This window comes from Danio aesculapii, chromosome 1, assembly GCF_903798145.1.
Source record: "Danio aesculapii chromosome 1, fDanAes4.1, whole genome shotgun sequence".
Classification (NCBI taxonomy): Eukaryota; Metazoa; Chordata; class Actinopteri; order Cypriniformes; family Danionidae; genus Danio; species Danio aesculapii.
In genome coordinates, this window is record NC_079435.1 from 3,515,056 (window position 1) to 3,531,725 (window position 16,670).

Here is a 16,670-nt window from a genome sequence, read left to right on the forward strand (position 1 = left end):
ATAAAAGGGTAACCTACATTGTCTTTTAAGTAACTCACATATTCAGAATTTTTGAGAAATTATAAATTGATGGTATCACTTAATATTGCCTTTAACATATTCCAATGGAACTAATAGTCAACACAATTTGCAATACGGTCCATCAAAATAGTGATACCACAGTAATACAATATGAGCATCTAGACCAGGCGTGTCAAACCTACGGCCCGAGATGATTCTGTAAAGTATAAAAATGAGCTGCCATTTTTCAATAAAAGAAACCGCTGTTTCAATTGTGTCCACTGAATGGCAACAGCAATTGCAAACTTTTAATTTAATCTGATCCGGAAGCCTGAATCGCCTCAGTTTGACAGCCTTCTCAGAGAGAAAGACCACATCTATGCTCTGCCATACCACACTGAGGCGTTCTCTTGAGGAAATCGAACTATTTTACGTTTTGTAAGTTTAGTGGCTAGTTTGTATGAGTTAAGTCGTACAAAATGTAAAATTTTAAAAAGAAGACGTGGCACCCGATCACACCTCTAAACCCAAGCGTCATTGACGGTATTATAACACCATATGTTTTAAAATTGAAGTTGTCGTTGTGGGAGATCCAACTCGCCTGTGGGGTAAAGTCTAGATCGTATACGCAGCCGGCCCGAAGTGCAATATACACATCAATAAAGCAGCATTTGTTTTAATGACACTATAACAATAATTAATGTTTTTACAGTACTGTGACGGTTGGGTTTAGGGTTGGGGTAGGGGTAGGGGTAGACGTTAAAAAATACAATTTATTAGGTAATTTAAAAGATAGCATAAATAATACTTGGTACAACTACTGTTTTCACTGTGATAGCTGGGTTTAGGGTTGGGGTGGGGGTAGACGTTATTAAAATACAATAAAAGGAAAATTTAAAAAATATATAAAATAAAATAAATAATATATATATATATATATATATATATATATATATATATATATATATATATATATATATATATATATATATATATATATATATATATATATATATATATATATATATATAAATAATTCTTGTTAACTTCCGGCCGCAACCATATCCGATCTAGCAACAACCCTGTTTGTTATCAGTTTAATCACATCTCTTATAGTATACCCCTGAGTTTGTTTCGTCTTATGTTTAGGTATTATGTTGTCATTTCATTCCTTTATTGTTTAGGTATTATGTTGTCATCCAGAGGGGCATTGCACAAAAGTAAGATTAAGCGGATTTTGAGGCTATCCTGGCTGAATGTTCTTTGAATTCTCTGAATTCTTTGCAGCTAGCCTGCTCCAGAGCTGGTTCACAACCTGGCTAAACTTAATCCTAGTGATATGTGTGTTAGTTCCGTTTCAATGCTACTAAGTGAATGTATTTTACTGTAACTCCATGCTCTTGACTATTTACACACTTTCCAACTATTAGAATTAAAAATATGTAAAATTTTATTAGCAATCATTTCATATACTAATAAAATTTTACATATTTTCCACAATTTTAACGATCCAGCCCACTTGGAAATAGATTTTCCTCCATGTGGCCCCTGAGCTAAGATGAGTTTTGGCACCCCTGAGCTACACACACACACAAAAAAAAAGATTATTATGTAAAAAAAAAAAAAGATTTTCCCACATGAAAGTTTTGTCTTGTTTATAGTTCAAGGGCTAGCACTGAAAAGGCATGGGAAAACGTGATTTTTGTGCCTGACCTTATTGAATATCCATCATGTCAATGGCAGATTCAAGTCAAGCCAAGTTGAGCCTTATTGTCATTCAGTGCAGGCCCGGATTAAGAATTCAGAGGGCCCTGGGCACAATGTCTTGTAGGCCCCCTACCTGGCTGCATCCCTATGGTTGAATTTAAAAAAATAAGAATAATATAATATTTTAAAAATAAAATTAATATAAAATGTTTTGCCCGCATTTTTTAAATAAATGATATACAGTACATATATTTCTAGTCTACAAAGATGTAACCTATTTTTAAAGCATTTAAAGCACACTTTAAAAAAATACTAATGCAACTAGTGGAAATTAATGGATTTTAATTTTCAGTACTTGTTCAAGTTCACAGAAGCAGTACTAAAATATATATTTAAAGGTATTTTTAATGTGTAACTTCGACAAACTTATAATGCATATGATTTGGATATAACACCTCACCAATCCAGTTCAGTTCTATGAGTCTTCTATAATACACACACTTATTATTGATTCCTACTTGTCTTCCTCGTGATGAAGAGTAGGCAAAACCTGATATGTAGTGGGAAAAAAAAGAACGTGTTCATCCAGCCTGATCTCACGAGAAAACGTAAGTATTTTACGTTTTGACAGTTTAGTGGCTAATTCGTACGAATTCGTACGAGTTCAGTCATACGAAATTGTACGATTTTAAAAAGGAGGCGTGGCACCTAACCCCACCCCTAAACCCAACCGTCATTGGCGGATGAGCAAATCGTACTAAATCGTACGAATTAGATCGTACGAATTCGTACGAATTAGCCACTAAATCAAAAAGTTACAAATTGCCGTGAGATTGTGTTGGTTCATCTGATGCTGGATTTGAATTGAGTTCATAATCCATCACGTCAAAACATGTTGCCATGCACTTCACAAACTACGCCGCTCACGCTGCTGTTGGTTGCGCTCTTTAGTTATGTTGTCTCTGTCGATCAAACAGTGATGGGCGAGAATCACTCAACTAGCCTATTCCAACAAGGCGCGCTATTTGCACTTAGCCTAAATAGACACTCCAAAATCTGCATTTTTTCCCCTCGCAATGGCCCCAAGTTCACACGGGCCCCTGGGCCTGTGCCCATAATGCCCATTGGTTAATCCGGCCCTGATTGAGTGGAATGGTATAGTTAGTCTGAATTGAATTTCAACTGTGACATTTATACTAAACTGTATTAAACCTGTCTCATCTAACCCATCTAAAACTACACCAGCATTGTGCACTACTCTCATCCCTGCCTGAATTGCTGGAATGTTCCACAATCTGAAATATTATGGCTTTTACTCTCTTTTTTCATTTATATTAAGCTGCTTTGGCACAATCTACATTATAAAAGGTGCAGTAGAAATAAAGATGAACAGAATTGAACTCTAAACAAGGCAAAACTTACAACAATTCCAATGCACCTTATTTGTGAAGCATCACCCCCAACACTACAGTCCTCATAATCTTTATTTGCCGTTGTCTTTATCTCTGCTCCTCTTGCATCCTTTTAGTGCATCTATGAGAGCCAGAGCAGCTCCGTCGGCCATGATGGCGACTCCTGCAGCGATAAAAGCCACAGGAACGACTGCTAAAGCCACGGCGGCTTGAACCACAGCTACAGCTCCTGCTCCTCCAACGGCTCCACCAAGTAGACCTGCTCCCACAAACACCGCTTTCTGAGCCCCGGTCATCGATGAGAAATGCATGCTCTTCTGAGCCTCCATCAGCAGCTCATTACTGCAACACTCTTCTTCATTCTCCAGCAGTACACTGACCTGAGATCTGTTTTCTTCATCGGTGTTGTTGAAGACATGATGTCCATCTTTAAACTGTTCAGCTAGTGCTGGAGCTGACATCCCAATGCATTTCTCCATTTCTTTCTTCACTTCTTCTTCATTTATTAGCGTATAACACAGTTCTGGAGTGTCGATGATGGAGATGATTTGATCGCTCACCTCCTGCTGGTGTTTCTGCCATTTCTCGGTCACAGATTCATCAGATAATTCTTCATCAAACACTTTTTCTCTCGGGATGGTGTTTCCTGATGAGCTCTTCCCAGCTCCGCTTTCACACACCAACACAATCCTGAGCTCTGACATGTCTTGAGGAGGTAAAACACAGATGGACACTCGGTTAAATATGTGGATGACAGAATAAGAAACTAGATAGATGACAACTTTATAACAGGTGATTTAACCTTTGACCTGGCACTTTTCAAATTAGACATTTGTCAACCCAAAACGGGAAATTTTTATGTGTTTTGCGCTCTTGTTTACTTGTTTATTAATAGAAGCAGCGCATTGGAAAGAAAAACACATTCTGTGTGAAGCGTCCCGTAGATGTTTTTATTTTGAGAAACATATTTGGTCATGTGATAATCTAGCTGCCTTGTTGTTTTTGTTGTCATGTTTTGCAGTTTAGTTGTGTAAACAAGTGTGCAAAACCAGCCTGATCTTACAAACGAATTTAAGAGTCTGTGCACGGCACTGGAGAAGAGCAAATTTGTATTTGCTGGTGAGTTTCATTTCCCTTTTCTCTAATCTGCTCAACGACAATGAAAACACCTGGGTTTCAATGCAGAAAAATGTCTCAAAACGCTGAGGATAAATGTGAACGAAAAGTGTCCCAGTGTGTACAAGCCTTAATGCTCACCCTGCTGAAAAATCCAGCTTAAACCAGCCTAGGCTGGTTGGCTGGTTTTAGCTGGTTGACCAGCCTGGTTTTAGAGGGGTTTTGGCCATTTCCAGGCTGGTTTCCAGCTATTTCCAGCCTGGTCTTAGCTGGTCAGGCTGGAAAATGACCAGCTAAATCCAGCTAAAATCAGCCTGACCAGCCTGGTTTAAGCTGGACATAGCTGGCTTTGGCTGGGCTCCCAGCCTGCCTAGGCTGGTCAAGCTGGTTTTAGCTGGTCATCTCCCAGCCTGACCAGCTAAGACCAGGCTGGAAATAGCTGGAAACCAGCCTGGAAATGGCCAAAACCCCTCTAAAACCAGGCTGGTCAACCAGCTAAAACCAGCTAGGCTGGTTTAAGCTGGATTTTTCAGCAGGGCACACAGCCATCAAGTGCATTTACATTAAAAAATAACAGAAAAGTAGCGCAGTGCGCTTTTGTTTTATTAATAAACTCTGCTTGCTTTTTACTTAATCTTTAATGTTATTTTTTATTGTCTTTATTATTTTATTTATGAATTTTAGAACAGTATATTTTAAAAAGTATAAATAGTATCAATCAATCAAGTAAATACATAAAAAAACAGAAGACACACCAGCAAGTAAAGAGGTCTATAAAAATGTGGCTTAACAAAAGCTACAATTGTACAATCTGTATCACACGATACACTCTACTTTGGAAAGGAAAAGAATCAACTGACCCTTCGCTAAGCCCCGCCCTCCTTAGTTACTGTTGCTACGCCTGTCAAGCTTTCATGCCTGGCACGTCTATGACAATATCATGTATGCGCCGGTGATAGACAAAAAAGGACTGCAGTATGCATTACAGGGGTATATTGACGACTTAATACACAACCGATTAGAAAATAACTTAATCAAAATTGAAGCTAGGTTAGCCTAGCCGCCTCATACGCTAATCATTCAACAGCTTAGTTCATGCACAGCAGTAGTAAAATAATCTAATAATAACAAATTAAACCGGGATTTCCCTATTTTTAGCCAAAAAGCCTGATAGACTATTGTGCTATGAAATATAGCGTTACTAACGGACAAGGAAACACGCATGGACAGTGCTTTTACATAGTTCATTCATAGAAAGAACAGCCAGAAAGGCGAAACTGATGGATTTGTGCCGAATATTAGCATCACTGACCTATAACAATGTACAGTGCCTATAGCTGTCAGTATGTTTGTGTGCTCTTTATACCGTTTCTATTCTAATTTGCAGTTCGGTGGAAAAAATAAATAAATTGAAATGCAAATCAAACTTTACATAGATTTAGAACAAATAGATTTTCCCTACCAGCAAATATGAATCCGACACCAAATATAAAAGCAGACATTAACCCGCTATAACGTAACCAATGATTAAATCTCCAAAAGACTGACGAAAACATCAGTGAATTGTAGCTCTGACATGGACATTACTCAAAAACAGCTGCAGGTGAAGTATATTGATCGCAAGTGCTCAGTTTGTGACCACATCTCTGTTTTGTTCTGTTGATTTGTAATTTCTAATATTCGTAGCTTGAAACCAGAGGTGGAAAGTAACGAAATACATTTACTCACGTTACTGTACATAAGTAGTTTTTTTTTTTTTTTTGAGAATTTGTACTTAGAGTAGTTTAAAATCTGTAATTTTACTTTTACTTAAGTATGGTTTGCCTAAAGTATTGTACTTCGTTACATTTTAAATCATATCCGTTACTGAGTAAAAAGTAAATATATATAAAGAAATGCAACGGAAAAAGAAAAAGGAAATCGCGCCCGGAAACCACGTCATTGCAGCAGCAGCAAGCGTGAGAAAAATCAGCGCCGGTAAACCTATCTATTTACTGTTGCTGGAGTTGGGTTTATCACTGCGGGAGTTTAGAAAGTTTATCAGCAAAATGCCTGTCAACCCCAGCAATGACAAGGTAAGCTACTGTATATGGCTCATTATTAATTTTACCCATGCCTGTGCCCTTATGGGTGTAATATGGAACTTTTTGATGCAGAAAATAAATAAATAACACATGGACAATTTAAAATGCTTAGTATAAAAGCATTTTCAATCCGTTGTTTAATGTATTGTTTGCACTTGTTAGACTAACCTATAAATCTCTTACACTGACATATTTCCTACTCTTAGTAGCGCATATCCCACAGTGTGCGTTGGATATGGTTGCCATGGCAGCTTAAAGCCCTAAACTGACTTCTTCCGTCACTTACTCGCCCTTTGCTTGTAAAAAGCCGAAACATGTTTGATTCTCTTCCTCATGTTGAACACAAAATAAGATTTTTGTAGGAATGCTGGAAAGCTGCATCAGTTGACTTCCATAGTATTTGTTTTTTTCCTGCTATAAAAGTTGTTACAGCTAGTTGTTTTGATTGACGCGGCTTGCGCGTGTTGTCTGAAACATTTCACTGCACTTGATCCGCGATATAAAGATCATTACTGTGCGGAAAAAAAAGCGATGCGCACATGAAATGATAAAGATCGCGATGGATGCGGGGAGACTTTTTTCCCATCGCACGCGCAATGTGAGCTGAAGCAGCGCGTGCGCAGCGCAGAAGCAACTCGCAGGCATTTGCCTACCAGCTGCATCCATTAATATCCAGCACACCTTATCTCTGTCTGTTCTAGTTACCTATCTATCTTTCTATCTATCTATCTTTCTTTTCATCTGCACCAGAGCCCGCAGTAAATGTATCAAATGTTGTTTAGTGTCTCCTTAACGTGTAACTCTTTATTTTACCAATTATATATATATCATGAAGAACTGTATGCTTCTCAAGCTTTATGAGACGTGTCATTCGTGTCTTTTCAGGTGCATTCAGGGGACAATCGCCTGTTATATCATGTCATTTAGTTTTTGATTGTCAGCATGATGTAGGCCTTTGTAATAATATTTATACAATATAGTTATAATGACATTTATACATGATCAAACTAGTATGCAACTTAAGCAAAACCAATACTAAAACTGTTTTCAATTTGTTTGCTTTTGTAGTTTGGGCCAAAACAAATGTTTGCTGCATTTTTAATAGTTTAAGTTCATTTGATTAACTATATAAAAATCAGTGGATATTATCAACGATATATTGGGTAAAATAAAATTGCTACCTTTTACTGTAATAAGACCCCATCCCCAGAAGTGATTAAGGTTGGTATACAGTCATTGCCATACATGCAAAGCTATATATATATATATATATATATATATATATATATATATATATATATATATATGTATATGTATATATATATATATATATATATATATATATATATATACATATATGTATATGTATATATATATATATATATATATATATATATATATATATATATATATATATATATATATATATGTGTGTGTGTGTATATATATATATGTGTATATATATATATATATATATATATATATATATATAGAGAGAGAGAGAGAGAGAGAGAGAGAGAGAGAGAGAGAGAGAGAAGAAATGACAGTAACTTTTAATATACATTGTATTACATTTTGGAAGTAACTTGCCCAACTGTGTTCGTAACATTGCTAATGTTCGTTAGCACAAAGATTAGATATTAACGGGGACTTGGAGCAAAATTGTTCATGCACGGTGGGCTCTATGCACAGTTAGAGTTTTAAAGCCAACGATAAACTCCCAGTGAAAGCCTAATGTGACTATTTTCGATTTCTCAAGGTTGTTTTTACAGCATCGATGTTGATGTTACAATACATTCAGTTAAATAGACTTAAGCATTCATTTAGTTGTTCAAGCGTAAAATGAGATGAAAGATGGTGTAACCACTAGCGCCGTCGGTAGCAACTGGCTAGCCAGATATTCCATTGAAAATACTGGGTAAAGTCTAGATCGGGTACTCGGCCGGCCGGATGTGCGATATGCACATCAATATAGCAGCATTTTTTATGACACTGTAAAGCAATAATTTTAATTTAGGGTGGGGGTAGGCGTTAAAAATACAATTTATTGGGTAATGTAATAGATAGCATAAATAATACTCAATACAACTACTGTTTTTACCTTACTGTGACAGTTGGGTTGGGGTGGGGGTAGACGTTAATAAAATACAACAAATGTGAAATCTAATAAATAATATAGATAATTCCTGTTAACTTCCGGCCGCAACTGTATCCGATCTAGCAACAACCGAAATACTGGGGTCAAATAAACTGTCATATTTTAAAGACATGGCTTGGAGGGGGGGGGGGGGGGGGGGGGGGGGGTTGAGTTTAATGTAGTGCTTCTTGTCCCATCTGAGACCCACTTCCTATCGTAGATCTAACCGGCAGTGAAGATCGCTGATTTTTAAAGAAATCAGATCTCTAACGTGACAATTTTGAAAAAGACAGTTCACCGGAAGCCATAGGGCTGCCTGGCTAAAAGTCCATGCGCATATAGCCCATTTAGCTAACACAGCAGATGTTGCATTAGAATTTGTATACATTGTTAAATAGGATAATCTGTAAGATATTTTACATAATTATATATTTTTTGTTACTGGTTTTTAATTTTTAAAGTTACTTATACAGATGAAAAAACAACTAATTGGAGGTTTATATTGTCTTGTTCCTTTTGAGAAAGTTACTCTTTACTTTTTACTCATGAGTACATTCTTAATGAGTTATTTTTTTACTTTAGTAGATTTATAGACATGTAACTTTACTTCTACTTAAGTAAAACATTTTGTAAGTAACAGTACTTTTACTTGAGTAGAAGATTTTATTACTCTTTCCACCTCTGCTTGAAACTAATGGAAACATGGATGCTACTACTGCTATTAGTATGACTACTATGGCGAAGGCTTAAATGGCTTAGTGTTCATAATATAGAGCGGAGAAAAAGTAAAAAGACAGCAGGGAAACACAACCTGCTTTGTATTTTTGTAGTAAAACACAGTTTAGATCCGTTTAGGGTAAGAGGTGTGTGAGTTATTTCTGTCTATCACTGAATGTGTCAGGAATATCGAAAACAAACTAACTTAACCCCGCTCCTTTAGCACCCCTTACAGAGCTTGATCCACGCTGGCACTTCTCCACTTGGGTTTTAGGTTTTGAAAAGGGAAAATATCCCACCACCCCGTCCAAACTTTTAGGATACCGGATATCAGATTTGCACAATCCATATGCACAACGATTTGGCTTGTTTTCGTCGCTCAAGCTTGACAGGCCTCCTGCGCATTGCTACGGTTGCTAAGCCTTGATTGGTGTGTGAATATCTGGCAATAAAACATGATCTTGGATATATTTTCCCAATTTTTTCCTCAAACTGCTTAGATGAACCTCCAGAAAGTCTAATTTTAGGAAGAAGAGGACATCATGGATCCACTGTGTTGGAGGTTTCTAATCCTTCAGCAATATTAGAATCTTTTAATGTCATACAAATTTATTTTCTGGGGTGGCACGGTGGCTCAGAAGGTCGCTGGTTCAAGTCTGGCTGGACCAGCTGGTGTTTCTGTGTGGAGTTTGCATGTTTTCACCGTGTTGGCGTGGGGTGAAATGGGATGAACTAAATTGCCTGTGGTGTATGAGTCTGTGTGTGCATGTGAGAATGTATGGGTGTTTCCTAGTACTGGGTTTCTGCTGGAAGGGCATCCACTGCATAAAACATAAGGTGGAATAGTTGGCGGTTCATTCCACTGTGGTGACCCCTGATTAATAAAAGGACTAAACCGAAGGAAAATGAATGAATAATTCAATTACTTGCTAATTACAAGCAGAATCAAAAAATGCAAACATTAACATGATAAACAGGAACCATTTTCAGTCACAGTCTCAGATAAAACCTGAGGCAGATATTCAGCCAGGAGGATGAAAACACAGCATTTTTAGCATATTAAAAAACAAGACTGACTAGCTCTAAGTTTAATTGCTTTTGGTTGTCCGTTGTTGAGATCAGTGTTTGTTTTAGTCAGAATGTTGACGGGCAGACAGATGATGTCAGTTTGACGCTAAGATGTGAGTGAACTCAAAAAGTTCATTTACGTGGAAATATTGTGATCTGTTTGCGCAAGCCACATCTGATGTGAACATCCCATTAGATACAAAGCTTATAAAACTCGAGATCCACAGACGCACACCAATAATTTGTGAGCAAATCCTAAATAAAGGGGTAGTTCACGCAAAAATTAAAATTCTCTCATCATCTACTCTCCCTTTACTTGTTTAAACATTTAAGAGTTTCTTTATTACATTGAACACTTATTTACTCTCCCTTTACTAAAACATTTAGGAGTTTCTTTAATACATTGAACACTAAGGAAGATATTTTGAAAAATGCTGAAAAACTGTAACCATTGACTTTCATTGTATTTGTTTTTCCTACTGTAATCTCAAGTAGTCGACTTTACTAGACATTTTGGAAAACTTTCGTTGCTTTAAACTAATCAAAATGTGTACAAGAGGTGAAATTAAACAGCATTAGTTGAATTAACATCCCATTCAGTAAAGTGTCCAAACGATGCCTTTTAGATGTTCAAATGACATCGCCTGAGAGTGCAGAATGAACTAATAAAAAGGCAAATATTTGGGTTAAAGGGAGTCATCTCCTGTAATACTCTTGGAACATTTCTTGGAATCCGCAGCTTTAAAAAGCTCACTTACACCCGCACACGCACACCAATAATTTATGAGTACAGTTTATCCTAAAGGGATAGTTCAGGCAAAAATGAAAATTCTCTCATTTACTCATCCTTTACTTGTTTCAAACCTTTACGAATATCGTTCTTCTGTTGAACGCAAAAGAAGATATTTTGAAAAATGTTGTAAACCATTGACTTCCATAGTATTTGTTTTTCCTACTATGGAACTCAGTGGTTTATGGATATTAAAATGACATCGCCTGAGAGTCCAGAATGAACGAATGAAAAGGCAACTATTTGGGTTAAAGGGAGTCAACTCCTGTTATTCTCTGAACATTTCTCAGAATTCACAGCTCAGTTATATCCACATATACACACCAATATGAACAAATCCTGAATAAAGGGGTAGTTCATGCTAAAATGAAAATTCTCTCATCATTTACTCTCCATTAACTTGTTTAAACATTTAAGAGTTTCTTTATTACATTTGAACACTAAGGAAGATATTTTGAATAATGCTGTAACCATTTGCTGCGTCCCAATTGGCATACTATCCATCCTAAATAGTATTTGAAAGTAGAATTAGTATGTCCCAAATCGTAGGATGTTGAAAAGAGTATGCCAGAGGTTCCGGTATGGTTTATTATTTCCGGTAAAAACTCGAAGTGTAGAAGCATCCACATTCTAACCGCTGATATTGCCCATAATACATTGCGCGTAGTACGTGAATTCGATTAGAACTACAAAGTGAGAGTGAAAAGTGTAAACAAACTACAAACATGATGGATGAAAAGGCAAATATTTGGGTTAAAGGGAATCATCTCCTGTAAATACTCTGAACATTTCTTAGAATTTAAAGCTCAGTTATATCCGCAGATGCCCACCAATAATTTATGAGCAAATCCTAAATAAAGGGATAGTTCTTGCTAAAATGAAAATTCTCTCATCATTTACTCTCCCTTTATTTGTTTAAACACTGAGTTTCTTTAATAAATATTTATGTGTCTTTATTACATTGAACACTAAGGAAGATATTTTGAATAATGCTGAAAACCTGTAACCATTGACTTCTGTGTTTGTTTTTCCTACTGTAAACTCAAGTAGTCGACTTTACTAGACATTTTGGAAAACTTTCGTTGCTTTAAACTAATCAAAATGTGTTCAGTCATCATTTTCTCATCCTTTACGAGTTTCTTTCTTCAGTTAAACACAAAAGAAGATATCGTTTCAGCACTAGGTCTATTTTTTTTGTTACTTAGGGAACGGACTCACGCACACAATGCATGCAGTACGGTGCATTCGGTGAGCGAGAGTGACTCTCTTCAGATCAACACGCATGATCGCGTTCACATCTATTAAAGTCGAAAAAATTAATTTTTTCAGTTAAAGTCAAAAAATTTTAAATGAAACACCTGAAATTACTTGAAACTCTGGAGGAATTATGGATAGCCTGGTGACCCATTGACATTAATCGATCTATGTACTATAACATGTAAGAGAGGATCATGAAAGGAACATTCAAAAAGCAACTCATGTAAACACCGTGATCATATTATTGTCTTTTTCAGATTAAGGCAAATCATTAGATTACTAATAACCATGTAAACACAGTCACAAGCCCAAACCTTAGAAAAAAGGAGTTCAGTATTTTGCTGACAGCTTTTCCACAGGTTAGTAGGAAGCTAATGTAATTTCATAATGCAAATCTTAAACTCAAGCTAACCAAAAAATGATCAAAGGAAATATATTCATTTTTCTAAAGTCATCCACCATAATTTTGTAGCTCAAAAGTATCAGTTTAAGCACCGTTTTGGCACCGGTACCGTTTTAAAAGTATCGATTTAGCACCGGTATCGAAATAACCCCAAACGATACCCAACCCTAGGTGACGGTCTGCAATATTAAACCAAGAATAGTCTTTTTAGTTGAGGTTAATATTAAACAAATTATTAAATGACTACAAAAATTATATGGTTGTTAGACTGTGGCACTGTTTTGCGTTGTCAATATGCTCGTGTCTATATAGGACTAATGTTTTGTGTGCAACGTTTGAATACTTATAACCTCCGTCACACTTTATTTTGATGGTCCGTTTGTTGAATTTAAGTTACATTGCAACTAATTCTCATTAGATTATAAGTAGACTGTTAGGTTGGGGTTAGGGATAGTGTAAGTTGACATGCACTTTAAAAGTTTCTTATAGTCAAATGTCTGTTGAAGGAGCAGTAGCAACAGATATTAGGCAGACAGTCTATTAATACTCAAATGGACCATCAAAATAAAGTGTTACCATAACCTCTGAGGAATTTTCGGTCGCAAGTCACTGGCATTGTTATTTTAGGGGTCACAGGCTGAAAAGTTTGAGAACCTCTGGGTTAATGCACAGTTGAAATTTCAAGAGGATCACATGATCATGATTGTTCACAGCTGTTCCAGCATTAGCTCATGACTAATTATCCTATCAGACGATTCTTAACTCGCTATAAATAACCAGAGTTTTCTCATCTCAATATCTTCGTCTTGAAGAAAACCCCTCCCCCGAACCCACCCAACCCTACTTTCCCTCCTTTCAAACGGGCGACACGGTGGCCAGTGATTAGCACTGTTGCCTCACATCAAGACTGCCGAAAACCAGGCGAAACCAGGCGACATTTCTGTGCAGAGTTTTGCTCGTTCTCCCCGTGCTCGCGTGGGTTTTTCCCGGGACCTCTGGTTTCCTCCCACAGTTCAAAAGCAAGCACCCTAAACAATTAATCCAAAATATTTTTAGCCAAGCTCTGAGTACACCTCTTTCAGCATCCATATCTGACACTTGGCTACAATAAGCAATGGGGGAGTCATCGAGATCTACCTGAGCTCACACTCCCCTCTCGCCCTGCAATGGAAGGAAGCCCAGGGCTCGAGGATCTTATAAGCTCAGCGCTCTCTCCCGGGACAGCATGCCAAACAAGCTTTATTATCAATCATCAGCTAAGTGTGAACTCTTGAACTGTATTTTAGTGTGTTTTGTGTTTATTTGTGGTTGTGAATTGCACTATGGGATGTCGAAATCTGCTCTGTCGACTTTTGATGTTGAAAATTCAACTCTACAGTTTAACCAAGTGACTTTTATTGACATTTCAGTCATTTGAAGTAATATAAGAGATAATATTTGGAGAAATAATCCTGTAGAATAACAGAAAGTGTGCTGCAGTTTATTACAAGGTTTCTGTAGCGTAATATACAACACCAACACAGACAATATAGCACTGCAAACTATTACAAATGTTCATAGAGGCCACTTTTTTAAACTTTTTAAGGTTTAAAGTTGTCAGAAAAAAGCTTCAATACCAGAAATAAATGGGGAAAAATAAAAACATGAATCACAAAATATGAAAAACTGCTAATTTAAGGATTTTCCACAGTGCAGTTTAATAGCTCTACTGCTAATGTTGGAAAACAGCATTGAAATCTGACAGAAACTGTCTAAATGTGGTATTTTATGCTTGAAATGGTCAATTATTTTATTATTGGACGGATGAAACTGAAAAAAAAGTCATGCATAATCTGCAGAAAAGTCTTTCTTTGATGATCAGCTTCAGGTTAAATGTAAAATATGTATTTTTGTGTGTTGATTGTCAGGGTAATCGTGTGAATACCTGCATTTCACATTCTCAACATTTTTTTCACTGAGAAAATCATCATCTCTGACACGTTGCTGTCTTGACTAAGCCGTGATGTGCAATTACAGTAGTTTTGATGGTGATTGTATTTTTGCTTTGCCACACAAACTGAAATGCAGAATAATATGTTCGGAATTCTCGTAAATCACTGTACAGTTATGATGTACAAAAGAGTTTTCGGCTGAAAGGTTTACAGTAGTCACACCCAAAAGAAAATCCCTCAAGCATACTAGTTAAACGGGTATATTCACTGTTTTAGAGAGAAATCAAAATGAATCATTTTAATTCAAAAAATCATGTGCTGTTTGTTCAAAGCACTTATTTAAAACGAGTTGAATCAACACTTAATTGTTCAATCAACAACTTAATTGTTTTACGTTCAATCTACTTACATTGGTAAAAATTAATAAGTTATCCTAATTACTTCATGTTGTCCTAGCCCAACAAACAAACTTAATCATTTTAAATGGATTGAATGTGAAACAATTAAGTTGTCCTAAAAATGTTTCAGCATTTTAAGCTTATTCTTTTAAATACGTAGTTTGAACAAGCAGCAAAAATCTTTTTATTTTTGAGTTCAAACTCTCCTTAATTTATTAAATAGTGTTCCTTTCGGTTCAATTCTCAATATATTTTTCTTAAATTATAATTTTACGTATATTAGCATTAATCATAGTTTGTAGTCAGTGCTGCTAAAATGTAATCTTATTTACATACTCGAATCTTCCCTTTTTACGATTCACGTGATTACAAGATATTTACAGTAAAATATTCATAATTAATTATTTAAATCCTGCAATGCTTTTGAAAATGTGCCTGCATCAGTGTTCACAAATCATTAAAGTAATGTTTTATAAAAACAAAAATAACCAAACTAACTGCAATGTTGCTGGCAAAAAAGTTTTTAATTTAATAAAAATTAATGTTATTAAGTATTATTATTATTATTATTATTATTATTATTATTATTATTATTATTATTATTATTAATTATTATATTATTAATTATTATTGATATTATTTTTTTCTAGTCAGCTTTCCTCACAAAATGATAAAAATTATATTAGTTTAAACTTTTTTATAACAAAACAATTCTGTTTTTTAAGTTTTTAAATTTTGCTTAATATTTTTATTTGCATTCAATATTAATATTTAATATTTGCATTCACTACTTGTATTTTTTTTAATATATTTATTATCTGTTTTTTGTCCTGTCTCTGTAATCCTGTTGCACTGTAGAAGCTCTGTCACGAAAGCAAATTTCTCACATGTGTGAACATACCTGGCAATAAAGCTCTTTCTGATTCTGATTATTTTTGCTTAAGAATTTGTTTTTTATAAGCACAAAAATGTATACAGTCTGTAATGATAAAATGAAAATCAAGAAAACAATTAAATATATGAGAAAACATGTAAAAAAAATAAATAAGTGACACTTATTTGGTTTTAAATTTATATAAACAGTATGCTTCATTTTAAAGATAACCTCACACAATAATTTGTTTTATTTAACAAAAATTCAATTAAATTAAATTAATTCATTAAATAACAATAATTGCTGTGACTTTTTGTCATTTAATTTTTTAAAGTGTAGTACAAATACTAGAAACAAGTGTATTATACTAAAAATAAATTATATTCTACTAACTGAGTGTGTGTGTGTGTGTGTGTGTGTGTGTGTGTGTGTGTGTGTGTGTGTGTGTACATATGTTAAATAATGGTTTTATTCTTACCTTTATATTCTGATCTGCTTCTGATCAGCGTCTTTCCATCTGAATCATTCATAACAGAAACTTTTTAGACTCCTTCATGCTAATGAAACAGAATCCCCGTGCTACCTATTGGCTGGTTGTGTTCGACACCTGATTCTGTGGCTTGCAGTGGCTCCATAATATTTGCTTTTTAATCTCTGTAAACATCTTGTCACACTCTAAGAAATGCTGGGTTATTTGAACAACTCAAACATTGGGTTCAGTTTACTCCTATTAATTTAGTTTTAAAAAAAATAACCCAGCAGTTGGTTTAGTCCAT

At 35.5% G+C, this 16,670-nt stretch overlaps 1 protein-coding gene across 1 annotated transcript; it reads right to left on the reverse strand.

Moving 5' to 3' along the window:
* Positions 1-1,042: 1,042 nt before the first annotated feature.
* LOC130223064 (GTPase IMAP family member 4-like) lies at positions 1,043-16,401 on the reverse strand. Its single transcript, XM_056455764.1, has 2 exons — positions 16,373-16,401; positions 1,043-3,825 (listed from the first exon to the last, which is right to left on the reverse strand). The coding sequence occupies exon 2, from the start codon at positions 3,821-3,823 to the stop codon at positions 3,191-3,193; it is 633 nt and encodes a 210-aa protein (XP_056311739.1). The 5' UTR covers positions 3,824-3,825; positions 16,373-16,401; the 3' UTR covers positions 1,043-3,190.
* Between the last annotated feature and the right edge of the window lie 269 nt (positions 16,402-16,670).